We start from the raw sequence: 20,259 nt of genomic DNA, 5'->3' as shown, positions 1-20,259 counted from the left end.
AAGTATTTTCTTTGTGTGCTGTCACTTACACAATGTCCCAGAGAATGAAGGAAGAAAGCCGTGACAAGTCAGATAGTGAGTGGAATTTTTATTTAAATTATCCTTTTTTGCCACCTCTGACTTTCGTAATGCTTAATGTTCAAACTCCCAGAATGGTTTAGCCATCACCATTCAGAAGGGAAAAGGTCACTCCGTGGGGCTTGATAAATTGTCTCGCTTGGTCTTGATTCAATCATTTCTTCCCTTTTTGAGATTGCTGTTCCTATGGAGGAACTCAAGAATGTATCGCAAGGGTACATTGTTGATGGTGGTGTATTAATGAGGAAGTGGAGACTAATAACTGCATCTGTTGAAGATGACTGGCAAATAGTTAAACAGATTATAGATCCGTCTTCATATGGCTTCAAGATTCTAAGTCTTGCTCATGATAGTCCATTTGCAGGTCATTTAGTTTATATGTGATAATAGATTGCATTGGTCTTTTACCTTATACCATGTCTGGTAACCAGTAATGCTGGCAATAATGTGTACATCCATACGATATCCAGGGGCAGTTCCTGTGAGGAAAATTACTGCACCAGTAATTGTGATGTCCCTTATCAAATTTACCAAACACCGTTCAGACAGATCAGGGAACAAACTTCATGACACATGTGTTCAAACAGGCTCTGAATCCACTGCATATTCAACATTTCACATCTAGTTGTTAACACCCAGAAAGCCAAGGAGCATTTAAATGGTTCCACCAGACTTTAAAATCGATGCTGTGAGCATACTGCCTGTAGTTCCAAAAGGAAAGGGATGATAGAGAGCCCATGGTTAAGTTTGTGATAAGGGAGATACTGCAATCATTGGGCTTTAGTCCTGCCGAGTTGGTGTGCAGACACATAGTCTATGATCCCTTGAAACAGCTTAAGGACCATTGGTGCATTAATCCAACACCAAATAACATTCTTGCTTATGTTTCAGAGTTCTATTTTCAAATGCACCGGGCATTTGAGTAGGCTAAGGAAAATCTAGGGATGTCACAGGAACGAATGAAAAAACGCTTTGATCGCAGTGCATGACTTCGTAGTTTTGTTCCTGGTGATAAGGTGCTAGTGTTTATGCCAGTGCTTGGATCGGCACTGAAGGCTACATTTTCATGTGGAGAAAAAGGTAAGTGAGTTACTTCTTTCTTAGACTTCCCTGGTAGAACACAATATTGATGTCGTTGACTCTTTGACGATTAAGCAACATGCCTGAGTCAAAACGAACTCAGTTGCAGAAAGACTGCAGAGCCAAGCTCTAGTTCATGGAGTTCACCCTGCCTGCTCATTAACAAATCAGACAACACGTTTCATTTTTTAGCTGATCTTTGACGCATTAATGCCATTACAAAACTAGATTGTTACCCTTTACCTTGCATGGAAGACCATGTTGATTGTGTTGGCAGTGCTGTTTTTGTCACTAGAACTAATAATGTCTAAAAGGGGACTGACAGGTAGCTCTGTCTACCTGAAAATTTCCTCCAATACACTGTGATGGCTTTCGGTTTATGTAATGCACCTGCAACATTTCAGAGGTTGGTAAACCGTTTTATCAAGGGGTTGTGGAATTGTGAAGTATATTTAGATTATCTCGTGGTCTATAGCGGGTCAGAACATCTTGAGCAAATTGGTGCTTTGTTTATTCACTGTCCAGTGCCAACCACAGTGAACTTGGTCAAATGCAAGTTTGGTAAAGCCACGGTAACATATTTGGGGAAAATAGTTAGTTGCGAGCTTCGCCGGTTCCTGGAAATGGTATGATATTACAGAAATTTCCATCACCTCACCTTTGACTGATCTGCTTATTCCAGAGGTTCCATTTAAATGGTCAGAGAATTGTCAATCGAGCTTTGACAAAGTTAAAGCACTTCTTGTTAATTCCTCCTGTACTTTCTGCTCCAGATTTTTCTACTCACTGTAGATGCAAGTGACTCAGGTGTGGGTGTTGTCCTGTTGCAGCCAGATTCAGCCAGTGTTGAGCGGTCTGTTATTTCTAAAGGAAATTTAATAAACATCAGCAGGGTTACTCTACAAAAAAGGTGCAGTTAGGGTGCTCTGGTTTAAGTCTGACCAATACCACCTGCTTGTTATTTCGGTAAATATAACTATTGTTAACATTTTCGTTTGCTCAACATTGAATGATTTGTTGGTTGTTGTTTGTGAACTTATTTTTCATTGTTGTGCAATAAAATCTAAGGTGTCAGACATCTACAGAGAAAACTTCAAGTGTCTGTGATTTATTATATATGCTGCATTATCTCCAAATTTATGAGACAATATTTAAAGGTTTTGGCCATAAAAGTAGGTTAAGGGTTAGGTTAGGGATAAGGAAGGTTTAGGTATAGTGCTAAGTGGATGATTGTTTGATTGGAATGTCCTTCTAAGGCCAACAAATGATGTCAATCCAGTAAGATGTCCTACTTGGCTAAATCATGTTTTACATGGGGTCTCATGGAGTCTGTTATTCAGATCGTGTCTTAGCACCTCTCCTCAGGTCAGCATGTAGACAGCTCATTAGAAGAACGAAGCTCTTTAAAGATCTCGATCCAGAGCAAAACGCAGAAAATATGGCAGCTCTGTGTACCGCTGGACTCCAGCGCAAATCATTCCCTGTCCTTATTTTACCTCCATCATTATCAAACTATCCCTGTCCACCCTGTCAACTCTCTCACTCACAATTAATCTGTGAAAGTGTGCGTACAGATGCGTGCAGGTTCCTGTGTGTGTATGAATTTGCAGTTTCAGCACACGCACATTTGCAAAATTACACAAGGGGCCAGTGAACAGGCAATCCTGTTAGAGTGATCTGCTTTCTGCAGAAACATGCACCTCAGCACTTTTTCTCGGAGAACAGGAGCGGGCCGCCACGTTACGGAATGCCCTGAATTCTCATGCGCTTCCATGCGAGTGTGTATGTTTCCCTGCGGCACCAATATATGGAAAGCAGAGGATAGGACAGGAAATGCGCGGCTACATATGGATTGAACAAACAGCTACTTGTACATAATTGATTATTTTTACAAATGGATAAATTACATTGATGCAATCTTTATTCCCATTTCATAGCACACCACTAAGAAGTTTGCATGATTATGCAACTCTCATGAAAGACTAGTTTATCTAGACTCTAGAGTGCATACCTTAGCCATATGTTTTTATATATATATATTATTATTATTCCTTTCTCCACCTACGGATGCCACAGAAGGAAAATAATGTGTGTTCAGGCCCACTCACTCTCCCTCAGAAATGCTGGCAACCCACAGCCCCATCGGCAAAGGGAAATCACTGAAGCAATCAAGGGAAGTTAAACACAATTCATTGATGGACCTTTCCTGAAATGGCTCACCAAAACCTGGTTGCTGGTGAGATTCAGTCACAGGATCGTGCAGGTAGAATATAGTGGCTTTTATTTTTTTATTTTATTTTTTGCACCATAGTGCCAATACATTTTTTTTTATGATACTGAAACTTTTGTTTAAGTTAAAGGAATAGTTTGCTTTCTCACCCTCATGTCATTATAACTTCGTATTATTTTTCTTCTTGCGTGGAAATGTTAGGCAAAATGTCTAAGCAGCTCTTGTCCATACAACAAAAGTAAATCGTTATTTTTATTTCTAAGCTCCAAAAAGAAAAGAAAAAAGCACTATAAAAGTAGTCCATACAAGTTTCGAAGCCATTCAGTAGTTTTGTGTGATGAGCAGACCAAAATTTATGCAATTATTCAGTGATAGTATTCCCTTCTGCCATAGCTCACAAATCTCATTTGTGCAAGCCTACACTCAAACTTAGCACATGAAGATGTATTGTGTCAGGTTTGACATCAATAATATCAAAAGGTATGGTTCTCATGTGTTACGGGGCTGCTTGTGACATGGTAATTTTTAATATACGGGACCGTAAGTAACATTTGAAATCTATAGGCATGATTATCAGTAAATAAAGACTTAAAGGGATAGTTCACCCAAAAATGAAAATCCTCTCATCATTTATTCACCCTCAAGCCATCCCAGATGTGTATGACTTTCTTTCTTCTGCTGAACACAAACAAAGATTTTTAGAAAATATCACACCTTTTTTACTATAAATCTCCACTTTCACTATCACTTTTACTTCCACATTCTTCTTATTTCATTTTAGGCGATTCACATTCTTCATGCATATCACCACCTGGGCAGGGAAGAGAATTTATAATAAAAACTGACTTAAATATTGATCTGTTTCTCACCCACACATATCAGATCACTTCTGAAGATATAGATTAAACCACTGGAGTCATATAGATTGATTTTATGTTACCTTTATTTGCTTTTTGGAGCTTCAAAGTTCTGGCCACCATTCACTTGCATTGTATGGACCAACAGAGCTGAAATATTCTTCTAAAAATCGTCATTTGTGTTCAGCAGAAGAAAGAAAGTCACACACATCTGGGATGGCATGAGGGTGAATAAATAATGAGATAATTTTAATTTTTGGGTGAACTATCCCTTTAAATTTCAGTCTGTCCTTACTAAAATCTATCGTATGGCTTCAGAAGACTTAAAATACACCACAGGAGTCGTATGGACTACTTTTATTGTGTTTAAGTGAAAATAGCTCTGTGAACATTCTTCACAGAAAGGTTTGGAACAACATGAGAGTGAGTAACTGATTACAGAATTTTCATTTTTTCCATTTGTTCCTTTTAAAAGAAGCCTGCATCTCCCTCTCCCTTGTGAAAAGCTCTGAGTCTATTTACAAACTGTGACAATCTTCTGCTAGAATTGAAGTGAGGTATTTTTAACACCTCTGATGCTAAGAATAGTTCTGTCAATGTGTGAGTGATTTGTTTGTGTATGTGCATGCATCTTACTTGCTGGATTTGATTTTGACATCTTTTCTCTTGTGGAGCTGGCTGCCATCTTTGTACCAATTGAAGGAAGGGCTTGGACTGCCTGTGGCTTCACACTTCAGTGTCAGCTTTCTACCTTCCAGTAGCCACTGAGAATCCATGGGCTTCACCTTTGGAGCTGATGCTACAGATAGAGAAAGGAGAAAGAGAGTGAGCGGAATGTGGATGGAAAGGTGGGGTTGCGACCCAAATGAGATTTTCAATTCATCATTTTTTTCTCTTAGACAGTAATGAGAATAAATGGAGAGCAATCATATATGTGCCTCTTCTAGAGTTTCAAAAGAGCTCTCAACAATGTCTCAAACTTCATTTAGATTTGCCAAAATACCACAATTTGTTATCAACATCAGAGATTTTAATATTACCTCAAACAGTTCTCATAAATCTCACAAAATTCACCAAACGATCAAAGCTATGCTATTCGGGTGAAGTAATATATGTATTACTTATAGAAAATAAAGCTTATTTTAGGACCTTTTTATTATTATTATTATTATTATTATTACAATATTATGCATCATGGTAGTATTTGTTGTTTTGCCTTTAATCTATTATGATCAACATATTTTTTAAATATCATTGTATTATGGATATTTTATAGTAATTACAGTAATGACAATCAAATGAAAATTGCCATTTTTCATACCACTGAGATGCACCCATCCACATTATTTTACAGCTCTGTTCTCTTTCTGTATGTTTTACTTGTTTCTATTTGTAACTATCAAAAGGAATTTTAGGAGAAACATCTGAAACTTTATACTTAAATGGAAAATACAGTAAGTGAGACCTCAGTAAGTCTCCTGAGATATGAAAGAGCAACCTCTGAGCAATAAAATTTTCCTCTGGGTGGATGTGAGATGGATTGAGGTGACAAGGGGAAGAGAAAGAGAGATTAATGGAGAAAGAAAGGGGGGAGCGAGAGGTAAAGACAGAGGGAGGGAGAGAGGGATTGTGGCAGGAGAGGAATGTAAAAAAAAAAGAGAAACGAGAAGGCATGAAGGCTGAAAATGGAGGGAAACATTGAAGGGCAGACGGAGGGATGAAGAGAAGGCATGATGTAAAAAGAAGAATGGTAATGGTAGTGAAAGGAAGAACTGAAAAAAGAACGAGTGTGAGAGATTAATGGAGCTCATCTTCCTGCAGTTTGCCTCGGTAAAGTAATCCATCTAGCAATGAGAAACAAGGCCAATATTGTGAACTATGAACGGTAATAAAAATACAGTACATTTAGTGCAGCAAATAATGATCACAGTTTACACACACGCACATACACACACCAATATTGTAATAATGCTGGCACAGAGATTCTGTTTGATTCAGATAAATGTACTGTATAGCTTTAGCTACAGATTTTTACAAACAAACGGGACACACATTTACAGTGGGTGAATCTCAGGAAAACATGCTCAGCTCATAATTTAACCTATCTATCTATCTATCTATCTATCTATCTATCTATCTATCTATCTATCTATCTATCTATCTATCTCTTTGTATACATCCATCCATCTATCCATCCATCTCTTTATGTATCCATCCATCCATCTTTTTATATATCCATCCATCCATCCATCCGTCCATCTTTGAAAATATCCATCCATCAATCTTTTCTTTCTATCCATCACTCCATCCATGCCTCCATCTTTCTATCTATTTTCTCTATATCTATTTCTATCTATCTATTGATCATCGATCTTTCTATATATCAATTCATCCATCCATCACTCTATATCATCCATCCATCCATCCATCTTTCAATATATCCATCAATCTATCTTTTTCTATATCCATCCATCAATATTTTCTATCCATCCATCTATCTTTTCTTTCTATCTATCTATCATCCATCTATTTTTCTATATATCCATCCATCTATCCATCAATCTTTTTTTCAGTCTATCTATCCATCTTTCTCTATATCAATCCATCCATCCAACTTTCTATCTATCCATCTATCTTTCTCTATATCATCCATCAGTCTTTCCTTTCTGTCCATCCATCCATCCATCCATCCCATTCCATTTCTTATTTTAGGATGAAATATGACCTGGACATGTTCTTGATGGGTTTTGTGAGATTTTAAATAAATAATAAAAAATGGAAGATTAATTTAAAAGATTAATCTAATTATGATAAAAAAGAATTCAGGTTTAGACTCTGGCTGAATACAACATTGTATAGATTGTTATTCAGTGTTTAACTGAGTGTGGCTCCATCTGTGGGTTTCTCTCCTTCCCCACCTCTCTCTCTCTTTCTCTCTTCAGAGCTAGGGGTGTGCAGCGAAGCCATTATCTGTATCTGTTACTGTGACAAAATTATCTGTATCTTTATCTGTATTTGGACAGAACCGGATGTGGGCGTGGCTTAAACCGGAAGGGTGTCAAAACTAATTTTAAAATGTAACTCTCTTACATTTAGGCTGTATATAAAATATCCCTCGGATAGGCCTATTTAAATATTATTATTATTATTATTATTATTATTTAATTATATTATTGATATATTCTTCATTTTTTCTCACCAGATGAAGCTGAATATGAAGGCTACATAAACTGTGGAATATGTTGTTAACTGTGTTTTCTCCTGGTATTTCTGACATTAATATCTGCTGAAACAGAATTTTCATTTATGTTTGTGCAGTGTGCAAATATAACAACATTATTCTGGAGGCACAAGGTGTGAAGCAATTGTAAAATGTAAAGCACATATTTTGCAGCGATTATTAAATACAAATATGAATATTAAAAGAAATGAGAATAAATTAATATAGCCTACAAACTGAAAGCACCGTAAATCTCTATCAGAAAGTTTTATGATATACTCAAGGCTTATTTTGGGATCACATATTTTTGTGGAGGACATAATTAATTAGTTAAATTACATGTGCACAATTAGTGAAATGCAGTGGAATACAATAGGTTTACACTGTAGTAATATTGGCTTCACAGACTCATCATTGCTTTGTAATTTTCTATATGTTTATTTAAAATATTGCTTTATGCCTGTGCTCGTTGATGATCATTCTTCCGAATATTTTTTCTATTATTCTGATTAATTCGTTATTAAATTTGAAGTCATTATTCGTGCCTTTCCAAATAAGGTATTCGGCTTCAGGCACATCCCTATTCAGAGCAATACTTAATTTTGTCACATCCAGTGAAATCACACTTTCTTGTCTCCAGATGCTTCTGACACACACACACACACACACACACACACACACACACACAAAATTGAAATCTTTAATACACACACCTCTTGACTTAATCATGCATGCACACTTACTTTTATACCCTCTTACAATTAATACACATGTACTTTAGTACTTTAGACACGCACATGCACAATTCCACATTTTTTACAAGACTACACATTGTAATTCAGCGCACATGGACTCAGGAGTAAAAGAGGAAAACTTTATATGTCTGAGAGAGAGGCTCACGGCTGTTGCTGTTAACTGAAACTCTCAGAAGTCCCACTCACAAACAGTGCAGTGAAAAACCTCATTCTGAGTCCATCCAATTAGCTTCAGTCATCAATAACAGCCAATCTGCTGCTTCTGCAACTAAGACGACACTTTACCATGAATCTATGTCTACTTCACATCACTTTATTTGACCAGAGAGTTGAAACCACTGCAAGACATTTTTCATTAGAGGAAAACAGAGAAAAACGTTCAGACATTTTAATGGTATTCATTAAATACCATTAAAATACTGTAATTTTTTTAATGTTAAAAATCTCGTATCCCAGTTTAATATGCAGTGTCAACAAAAAGTAACCCAGAGATTGACTTCACAAAAAAGGTGTAAACACAGTGGTTTTGGGAGTGAAAAAATATTGTAAGTGGGATTGGTGATGTCATCTGAAAAGGAAAGCTTCAGAGACTAATTTTCTTGCATACACAGTAAGGTAGACCAGTGAACGTTTATTCAAAAGGAAAAGGTCCATTTTGATTTAATGTTGACCTAAAGGAAATCTGCAGAATGGATTGTGGAATGGATCTGGTTAAAATTATTCTCTCTTCAGGCTGTTGAATATTAGTGCCTGAGAATATTTCTAGGAATACAGCTCTAACTTTTTATACTTATGTTGAACTTTCACCAAATTTTTTTGAGTATGAAGGGGCTGTGGCTAATTTGTGTTTAGTGTTATTTCAGAATGGATGGGATGTATGGTTACCTAGCAACTAGCAGTTACAATTTCCAATTTTCAACCCCGCTACCCCATTTAAGCTAGATACTTAAAACATTACACAAGAGTACCTCTACTCATGGGGAACAAAATTGCCTGAAGGACCCATCATTTTTGCCATGATTTCTCTCTCTCTCTCTCTCTCTCTCTCTCTCTCTCTCAGTATTTCACATTTTAGGTAAAACCTTTAAAAACATTTTCTCATGAACCACTCGTCCAATGGATCTGAGATTTTTAACATGTTATCTTTATTATCATCACCTACAGAGGTGGGTAGTAACATGCTACATTTACTCCATTACATTTACTTGAGTAAAATAGACTTTTAAGAGTAGGTTTAACGGTAGGTACTTTTTACTCCTACTCAAGTTCATTTCTAGTGAAAATGTTTTACTCTTCATTACAATGGGTGACGTTACTGTCGCTACTTTACTGGTTTTAATTCAATAAGTGTTAATAAATGCGTAATTTATTGAGAGATTTCTGAATGGGACTTTTACGACAATTGTTTATGTTGGTTTTAAGTTTACCATTAAACTTTATGTTTACTGTTCAGCCGTTTCCTGCCTCCTCCTTGCCCGTTCTTTATGTGTTACAATAGGTTTTGAACATGACGGTGGAAGAATGATAACAGAATTTTCATCTTTGAGCTATAACTGTAACAGAGGGGATGATATAGGAACATGATCCATGCACGCTAGGTGTTAAAAATATTAATCAGATCGAAAGTAACTAACTCGCTACTTGAGTATTCTTTTAACATAGTGACTATTTGCAGTGTGTGTAAAAAGCACCTGCCACACATCACAGTTATTTGCACTCCAATAGTCTAGTAGAAACACACAAACTGAAGACAAACTGCGCCCCAATGTCACTGCAGTGGCGTGGGGTGTAATGGCGACGTGGATGTGCTTTTTCATGCGGACAACCCGGGTTCGATTCTGCCTTTTGTCCCATTTTTCCTATCCTGTTTCCTGTCCCCACTCTTAATATTTCCTTTATATAAATTTTTGTACTATTAGAAGTAGGGATGTCCCAATACCGATACTGGTATCAGAATCAGGTCCGATACCACACTCATGTATTTGCGCTTGTAAAAACCGATACAATGTGAATGTCATTCCTTAAACAATCAGCGCACAAATTCTAATCACATTATGTTTAATTGAGAATTTTAACCGCAAAAGCTGCAATTTAATGAGATAAATATATAGTTTACTTTGCATGTGCAGCACTAATAAATGTGTGGATTATGCCAACGCCGGCTGCACCGCACGCACCTTTTAAAGCTCCTCCTTGGCACATACAAGGAAAAAACATCATGAGCATCGAGCACTCTGTTTGTTGCAGATGACAGCGAACAGAGCACAAATTTACTTTGTAGCTTGAGGCACATACAGAATACATATTTATTTAATTAAATAGCAGCTTTTGTGGTTTAATAATCATTTTGAGTCACGTAGTGACCGGCTTTTTCAGACTGAAAAGCTACCATCATCACACCGAAACACTTCAAAATAAAAGCTCCTTTAAAATAAAAACCTCAATTTAAATGAAAAAAGTATGACAGAAATATATCACTTTTGTGTAATATTCACTGTATTACTACTACTACTACTACTACTACTAATAATAATAATAATAATAATAATAATAATAATAAATCAATGGTAAATGTATTATATTTAAGCAATTTCTCACATCTGTGATGCTGTTATGTAGCACTTTATTTGAAAAAATATAACTCCAATGTTGCATTTTGGATTGTACTGTAAGGTTCTGTATATAAGCATTTAATTTGATAGAAAATAATACAATATTATGTACAATATTGTTATATTTTCATTTGATTATAATTTTAATAAATTCAGTTATTTTAACACCATTTTGATGATAAAATGGAAATAATCTGTTGATATGGAGTTCAGAAATAATAAAACAAAACAAAAAAACAGGTATCGGACTCGGTATCAGCGAGTATCAGAAAGAAAGTACTCGTTCTCAATAACATGGTATCGGGACATCCCTAGTAAGTAGTATTAAAAGTTAATTTCCTCACAGTGATTTGGTCACTGTATGGTCGGGATGTTGAGAGAAAGGTTTGATTTGGTTCAAATTAACCATGGTTTTACTATAGTAATATTGTAGTATTTTTTATTGTATTGTTTTTTTGTTTTGTTTTGCAGAAGCCATAGTTTTTTCTTTTTTTTTTCCCCCCCCCAATTTGGAATTCCCAATTCCTATTGCGTTCTAAGTCCTTGTGGTGGCATAGTGACTCGCCTCAATCTGGGTGGCGGAGGACGAATCTCAGTTGCCTCCACATCTGAGACCGTCAATCTGCGCATCTTATCATGTGGCTTGTTGAGCGCGTTACCGCGGAGATATAGCGTGTGTGGAGGCTTCACGCTATTCTCCGCGGCATCCACGCACAACTCACCATGCACCCCACCGAGAGCGAACCACATTATAGCGATCATGAGGAGGTTAACCCAACGTGACTCTACCCTCCCAAGCAATCGGGCCAATTGGTTGCATAAGAAGCCTGACTGGATTCACTCAGCACGCCCTGGATTCGAACTTGCGACTCCAGGTGTGGTAATAAGTGTCTTTACTTGCTGAGCTACCCAGGCACCCAGAAGCCATAGTTTTAATGCAGCTAACCATGGTATTACTACAGTAATGTCATGTTAATATAGTAAACATGTTTAATTCTGTGGTTACTATGATTTTACCACAAAATGCCATGGTGATAATATGGTTACTGTAGAAAAACCATGGTTAATTTTTGTAAGGGAAGGTAAGGTTAGGTTTAGGGATAGGGTGTCTGTGGAACTCTGAATAAACACAATATACACACTGCAGTGATGCCCCTATACTGTATGTTAGTATTTAATTAGGAGTGTAAATACTTTCTAAAGTAATTATTATGATTAGTACTTAAACGTCTACTTGAATAATTAATTTTTTTAAAGTATAAGTACTTTTAATTGAGTACAGTTTTTGGCTACTCTACCCACCTCTGATCATCTACTGTATATACTATAGAGACAGTGTTATTATCTTTATCAAAAATGTAATTAAAGCATTTTTGTTAACTGAAATACAATTTGTATTTCAAACATAATTGTAATTAAACCACCACAAATTAATTTCATTTTTGGATACACAGTATGTTTTAAAATTTTAAACCTATAACCCCCCCCCCCCCACACACACACACACACACACACACACACACACACACACATTTATTACACATGAAAATACAACTAGTCCGCGACAACACCAAACAGCCCTGATAAATGTAATGATGTTAAACATATTTAAATTATATCTGTTTACGCTACACCTACTATATCAGTTATCAGTTGATGCATTAACTAAAAAAATTCAAAACTATAATCTCGACCCAAGCCAGACTCAAACTCCGGTTGCCCGCATTAATACCGCTGGACAATGTCTCGAAGCAAATAGACTACCCACCCAACTCTGTCTCAGACAGCAATAATGAATCTGACTGTTTCTTTTCTGTAAATCAGTAATAATATTAGCATCTAAAACAATTAGAAAAGTATTGAGAACAAATGTCCAAATGAAGAGTGTTGTTGTTGATTTTGGAAGAAAGAAAAAGAACGGTTTCATGTTCAGCATATTGCTTTCTGCTTGATTTTCCAGTAATAAACAGCATATACACACACAGAGAAAAAAAAAAAAAAACGCACACACTTATATTTGTGACAGCTTAGATGAAAGATTGTCTTCCCCCTCTCTTGGCCCAGTGCTCCTTTCAGCAGCTTTGATGGTCCTGGAAGTCTTTTATTAGAAAAAGTATTTCCGTCCCTATTTCCACTCTCTCTTCCTGTCTCTCTTCCTTTTTCACAGAAACAAGGCCTATGAGATGAGCCGGACTACCTGTCTGTCCTACAAGAACTAACTGCTTTCTACACACACACATACAAATATTAGGCTGTAGGGCTGTCAATCGAGTACAAATTTTATTAATTCCATGATGTGCCAATTAATGAATCAATCGAATTAATCACATATCAATATTTATTAAAACAGGCTGCCAAATAAAGAGAATTTATATAACCATTTAAATAATTATAATATAATATATAATAAATATTTTAATGCAGATAATTCAAATACATTTACATTTACATTTACATTTACATTTATTCATTTGGCAGACACTTTTATCCAAAGCGACTTACAAAAGAGGAAAACAAAAGCATTACATCATACAATATACATATATTGTTGAAACAGACAAGTATATAGACAATACAAAAAGTGACAGAAAAGTCACAAAGAAGTTTTTATCTACTTAGCAACAAAACCTCTTCAGAATGCTCGTGATTATAACCTGACTGGAACAAATTGGATGCCTCTCAACTGCCCAAAAATAAAAACTCATCGGATATGCACAAATTCGTAAGTAACATTTTTTTTTAGAATTCAAAATAAGATGAAAGGTGAGCAGTTCCCAACCTTCATTATGTAGCATTGTTCTAACCATTCGAACAGCTAATGTTAACATCATGGAGAGGATGTCAGCAATGCAGTTCTCCAGTGCAATTGTACTATTGTGCTATTGTACTCTAGAACCAAGAAGTTCCAACTTTTGAACTCTTCAATGCCGGCCACAGAGAGATAAATCAATAATAAAAAAAAAATAAAAAAAACTATCAGCGGTAATTTTTTCCAATAGCCTATAGTTTAAAAATGCAACTATCTGTGCCGATTCATCTGTAAAACCAATATATCGGTCAACCTCTACTCTATATTCTGTGTTCATAAGCCAGTAATTAACAACAAATTTAAACAAAAAGTTAACATAAATTTATATATTTTGAGGATAAGTAAGCACTTGAACCAAAGAAGACGCATACCAAGTTCCAACTTCCTTGATGAAATAATGTAAAGTTATGATGGTTATTTTAGTGCCTCCTATGGGCAAAACTGAATGAAGTTTGGCATGCATCCTCAAAATGTCTTATTGTCGAAGTTTACCAAGTTTCATTAAGTTTGGACTGTTAAGAAGATATACTGTAGGTCAATAAGTCAATACGGGCCAATTAAAAGGAGAGGAAAACTCAATATTAATTTTCTTTTAATTATTTATTTATTTTGTGGCACCTGTGCAGGGTGTTTCCCTGCCTTTGACCAGAGAAAAATGGGATAGGCTCCAGCATTACCCGCCATCCAACTATGAAAAGTGGCAATAGAAAATGATTGGATGGATGGATGGATGGATGGATTTTTTGATGACTGTAATGGAAATATTAATTATTCATCTTCAGGGTTCAAAATGAACACTCGTCATACACCAAGCTTTGGCCCCAAAGGTTTTAGTGAGGAAATAATTCTAAGTAATTTGAAAAAGAGACAAAAGTTACAGCTAAATAATTTATTTGTCTTAAGGACAATACATACTTTTTATGAAATATTTTGGCTAAAGAAATATTTTTGGCTGGTATAATTTACCTGCTTTTAGCAGGTGTAGCAAAAAGTAAATTACTTTACACCGTTCTTCCTCATTCATGAGACTGTCAAGTTTAAAACTCTGATCTGTGCAGAATATTCACTTAACATCAGTCATGTTGTAATGCACAGACCATCTCATGGCAATGTTAAAAGTGCTGTAAGCGATTCTTTTATGGATTGGTGTGCAAAAAATGTTCCTTCTCCTTGCAGATATAACTAAAATAAGTGTCCTAAGATATCTTAACGGTCTCTATGACAGCACTAGATTGTGTAAACAATCTAAATGTGATAGAGGGCCGCAGACTTATTCTTTGATCAGCCAACCAATCAGAAGTCTTTAATGTGCTGTCAATCATACTTATAGTGTAGTAGTTTAGTGGATCATTCAGGTTTAATATCATATTCAGATTCATAACAGTGTCAGCTGAGGGTGTTATTTTGCTACTGTTTTGTTTAATAACAAAGAGAAGACGCACTGCTGCTCTGCTGATCTGTGACGGTCTCAACGCTATCTTTGGAGGGCTGTGTTTTGGAAAGAAGAAGCGTGTCTTATTTAACGGCTCAGTCTTGTGGAATTTCCAGAACGGCTAAAATTGCTTACTGCACCTTTAATGTGAAATTCTCTGAAATCACCCATGACATCAGTGTGTATGTGTGTGTGTGTGTGTGTTTGTGTGTGTGTGAACAAACAGCTGCATAAGGCTGCAGTTGAGCATGAATGCTCTTGCTCAAATCAGCATTTTCATATGGAGTTTTAGCACTGAATGCCCAACACTCTCTCTCCTTCAAGGTTCATATGTAAAACTGTCTAGTGGGACATGCACACACACACACACACACACACACACATTTACTTAGCTATCTGAATGGTATTATCATATACCATAGACTTCTATAGAGTGAAACTGTGCCCGCTAACTTTTTCAGGCGTTTTGGTTCCGGAAGTATTGTTTCTTCTTATTTTTTCCATAGGGATTTCATAAAATTCTTCATAAAAGAGTTCTAAGCCACCACAAGCTCTGAGGTGAATCACAACATTGCAAACTTTGATTTGAATCAAACAATTATTTGAAAATCGTAAAAAAGACAAAGGACAAGACATACAAGATTTTTACTTAAAGGGGTCATGACATGAGTAATCAAATTTTCTTTGCTCTTTTGACATATAAGAGGTCATTGTACTATAAAAACATACTACAAGTTTCAGAACTGAAAACTTCCTTCTTAATAGAAAAATATTTATTTAAACCAAGCTGCAAAAACGGCTTGTTTGGAATTTGTGGAACTTGTGATGTCACAAGGACCTAATACATTTGCATATGTCTGCCTCTTCAGCAAGACATCAATGCCTATTTTTCATCACTACACACTTGGCCACGCACACTGGTTCTCAGTCAGTCACACAGGTGAAGAGGAGAGAGATGGGCCTGTCATGGGATTCATCCAAAGAGGACATATACAGGCTTCATGTACCTATCTGAATGTAAATGTTTTTTGACTTGTGCTGTACACAAACATCTAATATTGCCATTATATTCATGCTGTTTAGCCAGAGGGGAACTGGCCTCCACAGTGAGCCTGGTTTCTCCCCAAGGTTATTTTTCCCCATTAATCAACATCTTTTGGAGTTTTGTGTTCCTTGCCACAGTCACCTTCGGCTTGCTCACTGGGGTTCTAAATACAATTATTATTTCATTATTTAATTATTTATTTTTATACACAATTTACAATCATATTTAATCAAACTACACAATGATGACTCTAAGACTTTATAGATATTACAGTTTCGTTTTCTCCTAATGCATGATTTTCTGTAAAGCTCTTTTGAAACTGTGTGTGTTGTAAAAAATGCTATACAAATAAAAATGACTTGACTTCTACATAAACGAGCATGGCTTTGACCGTTATCATGCATCACGCCTCTTTTAAAAGATGCAATGTCAAGTTATAACTCTAAAAAGGACACCCCCATTCTTTTTCCTCTTGCTGTTTGCTGTCTTGCTGTTGTGCTGTTTTGTCATCCTGGACCATTTTTGCACCCATCTTGTTGACCATTGTTGGATGTTTGTAAACATGGATTAGATGGATATCTTTGATCATATTGATGTGTTTCCGCACAACACTGGCGATGTGCGTCACTTTTAAGAGCGGTACAAGCGCAACTTTTAAAAACGCGTGTCATTCTGGTGCTGCCAATGACTGGGAGAAACATATGCCTTTCTGTGTGTAAACAAACCGGGAAAATGTGAGATGCCACTCTGGTGAAGACCAGCGTCTCTGCTTTGGCCTGATGAAGCCGGTTGACGCAGCCAACATCACCATGGATTTATTATACTTGCATATTCAGAGCATTTCAGCGTGGACTGTGTATGTTTTAGGCTCATATCAGTGTGTATTGCTTGTGAACCAGTCACAATATGATACCAGCTTTGCAAAGGAACAGTTTATTGAAAGATGGGGCAGTTAAAATTGGACTATTGGACAAAAAACCATAAGTAACCAATTCCATTCATGAATGTTTCAAATGTCATGACTGTTTGATAGTTTATGCTGTGCTTGAGTGAACAGTTTGATACATTCAGATGAAATGTGTTGGGTGTATGTTATGTTTTAACCCTGAAATGTGATTTTAAAATTTTGTGTGGAGTTTGTATTTTCTTTGGATTGAGTTTAAAAAATGTCTGATTTTGAGGGGCTGCGCAACGTTAGCCAATCACAACAGTGGGCGTTTACTGTTAAGACAGCTTAAACTGAGCACTTCAGACAGAGGGCCAGAGACAGGGTGGGAAATTATTATATATGACTAAATTATAACTGTTTTGGTGTAAAAATCTTTACTAACATTATAAGTGGACCTCAGGAAAGGTAATAAAATGATTTTAAAAAAGAGTATTTCATGACCCCTTTAACGTCTTTATTGACATAATAAAATTAAAAACAATGGTTGACAAGATTTTGATTTTAAGTATAGAAACAATAGATTTTTATTTTATTGTAAAATATTTAGATATACAAATATAAAGTATAAGTACTTTGAGAGTGTAGGGTGACCGACTCAATTACATCATTCACAGTGTGTCATGCGAGTGGGCGGTCGATTTTGCAGAGATGTTTGGCATTATTTGTTTGCTGCAATTCTCTGATTGGTGGATCTTTTTCTTCAGGATTCATGGATAGTGTTGTTTTCCACCAGGAATTCAGCTATTAAACATAATTTGTAGACTGATGGTTTCAGCAGAAGCACATTCCATCGATTAATAACCTCAGAGCTCATGATGAGTGTGTCCTTAAAGGTTTATAATTTATTGTGAATGATCAATTCCCCTTTGAAAAAAAAAAAAAGAATTGGATTTTTACTTCCAGAACCCAACTGTTTTGTTGTAGACTGCTCTCTATTGTTTTTATATAAAGCTACCATAGACTGACTAATCCTAAACCAAATTCTAAAAAGTACACACATAAACAAGGTAATATTATTAAAGTACAATAACTGGAGTAAGAATGCAACATAACCTAAATAAAGCCTTTTGTGACAGACCAAAGAAAACATTAACACTCATTAACACTCACAAGATTATTCATCATGATATTATACAATGAGCTCAGCACTGACAAGACCATTACAGAAGGAAGACACACACACACACACACACACTGGCCGTCCACGACATAGGACAAAAAGAATAGTCAACTCGCAAAGTTCTCCATAATAATGTGTTAAAATTACTCATTCTAAACTATCACTGTAAACCAGCACATACAATGCAAATTTTTCAATCAAATGTAAAATCTATTTATAATTTACACATTAACATTTTTTTTTTTTTTTCATATCCCATTGGCAAATATTTTTTTCTTGTTTTAAGCTAAAATGTCACTAAATGTGGTTAGTTTTATGCTTAAAACAGGAAGAAGAAGAAATTGCCAATGGAGTAAGAAAAATAAACTTCAATTCAAGATAATTGTTTAAATATTTTTTACTGGAAAACAAGACAAAAATACTGATTAAGAAATAGATTTTTGCAGTGTGTAAGCACACAAGACAGTAACGTCTTTCTTCCAGACTGCTCACAGTTGGAGGGAAACCAGAAAAGACACCTCAGATTTTATTAAAAACAAACCCTTAGAGGCAAAGCAGTGCTTATTAAACTTGTTCGGCAGTGGAAATCTGAATACAGCTAACAAAAACAAACCGATGTTGCAACATCATATAAAAAACATGGAAGAAAAATTGATACAAAGCACAGCACTGTCCGCTGGGACACTAACAAGCCCCACACTGAAAATCCTGAGAAAGAATATCTGTACAAATATTTCACCTTTGCAGATGAGGAGGAAAGTTAGAAAATAAAATTTACTCCCTATGGATAAAAGAAATCACAAATGAGATCTCTTAAATATCCCAATTGTTTCTCTCAGAAAGCGATGACATTAAATGGAAAGCAAATTAAGACTTTATTTTGCTGAAGTCTCTTGCTTCTCATATTTTTCTACTGAAAAGAAAACTTTAGCACTCTCACTTTAGTTAAACCTTCAAATGTTTCTCCTCTAGAGTTTCAGAAGAGTCTGAAAAGTTGCTTTGCTAAGATACTAAAGTCTGCACTCAAAAGTCAAAAGTTTTTAATGCAATATCTAATCTATTCCCTGCTGAAAATGTAGCTGGACTCCCAGTCTAGTCAGACAGGTCTGGTTTTAAAGGGATTTTAACCATTTGTCAACTGGGCAGGCTGGGAGACCGTCTAAACCAGCTAAGACCAGCAAACCAACATTTTTTTTTTCAGCAGAGTTCTTATTTCTACTAAAAAAGGAGAAACATCTGATAAAACGTTACATGAAACATAACTAATACCTCCATTAAATCTCCTGAGAAAGAGCGACCTCTGAGGAACAAAATTACCCTCACAAATAGTTGTTTTGCAAAACACCACAATGCGACAGTGAGTGTGATATAAAGTTTCCATAGTTCTCTGGAAACAAGGTCAAATTTTAACATGCATTAGACAGCTTGCAGTATTTGATTCAACTTCACACCAGAGCACAGTTATCAGTTACAGTTTTTCCGATTAACAAGGGCTCATCTCACCCCTCTTTCTTCCCTGCTGTTGCCTATCCTTCCTTCTCTCTGTCTTTCTCCCTGGCTGTTCTCTCTCTCCCATCCTCCTGCAGTTTTGGTAGCTGATCTCCCTCATGCTGAGATAGGATTATGATGAGTAAGCTATGGAGACAATCTATGTGTTTGTTCCTACTCTGACGCTGTAGGATAGACCCACCCCTCGTCATGCTCTGCAGGGATACACCTACTGAAGGGTGGAGGGAGTTGGGAGATTGCTCATAAGATGAGAAACAGAGAAGAAACAAGTTAAGAGCTCACAGGAGAGGAAAGATGTAGAGAAAGACTGACAGAGAGAGAGAGAGAGAGAGAGAGAGAGAGAGAAACAAAAGAAACAAGAGTTGAAGACACAAAGCTGAAGAGAGAACGAATGATGAGTAGACAAAGGAACATAGATGGAAAGGGATAATTAGAGGGTCTATTAAATGTATTTGTGGCTCATGGAAGAGAGCACTGAAACCACCCAGCAGAGCTCAGAAACATAATAACACGTAAAATACAACACAAATTAATTTTGTGTAGTGTGGCCTACTAATTAAAGA

At 36.1% G+C, this 20,259-nt stretch overlaps 1 protein-coding gene across 1 annotated transcript in view; it reads right to left on the bottom strand.

Moving 5' to 3' along the window:
• Positions 1-20,259, bottom strand: part of nrg2b (neuregulin 2b) — a 141,269-nt gene that overhangs the window by 89,996 nt on the left and 31,014 nt on the right. The window contains exon 2 of the mRNA XM_051649279.1: positions 4,882-5,044. Coding sequence (XP_051505239.1) covers positions 4,882-5,044 — 163 coding nt within the window. The remainder of the gene's footprint in view (positions 1-4,881; positions 5,045-20,259) is intronic.

This window comes from Myxocyprinus asiaticus, chromosome 22 (genome assembly GCF_019703515.2).
Source record: "Myxocyprinus asiaticus isolate MX2 ecotype Aquarium Trade chromosome 22, UBuf_Myxa_2, whole genome shotgun sequence".
Lineage (NCBI taxonomy): Eukaryota > Metazoa > Chordata > Actinopteri > Cypriniformes > Catostomidae > Myxocyprinus > Myxocyprinus asiaticus.
The sequence above is the reverse complement of the archived record's forward strand: the minus strand, read 5'-3'. Positions and strand labels throughout refer to the sequence as shown.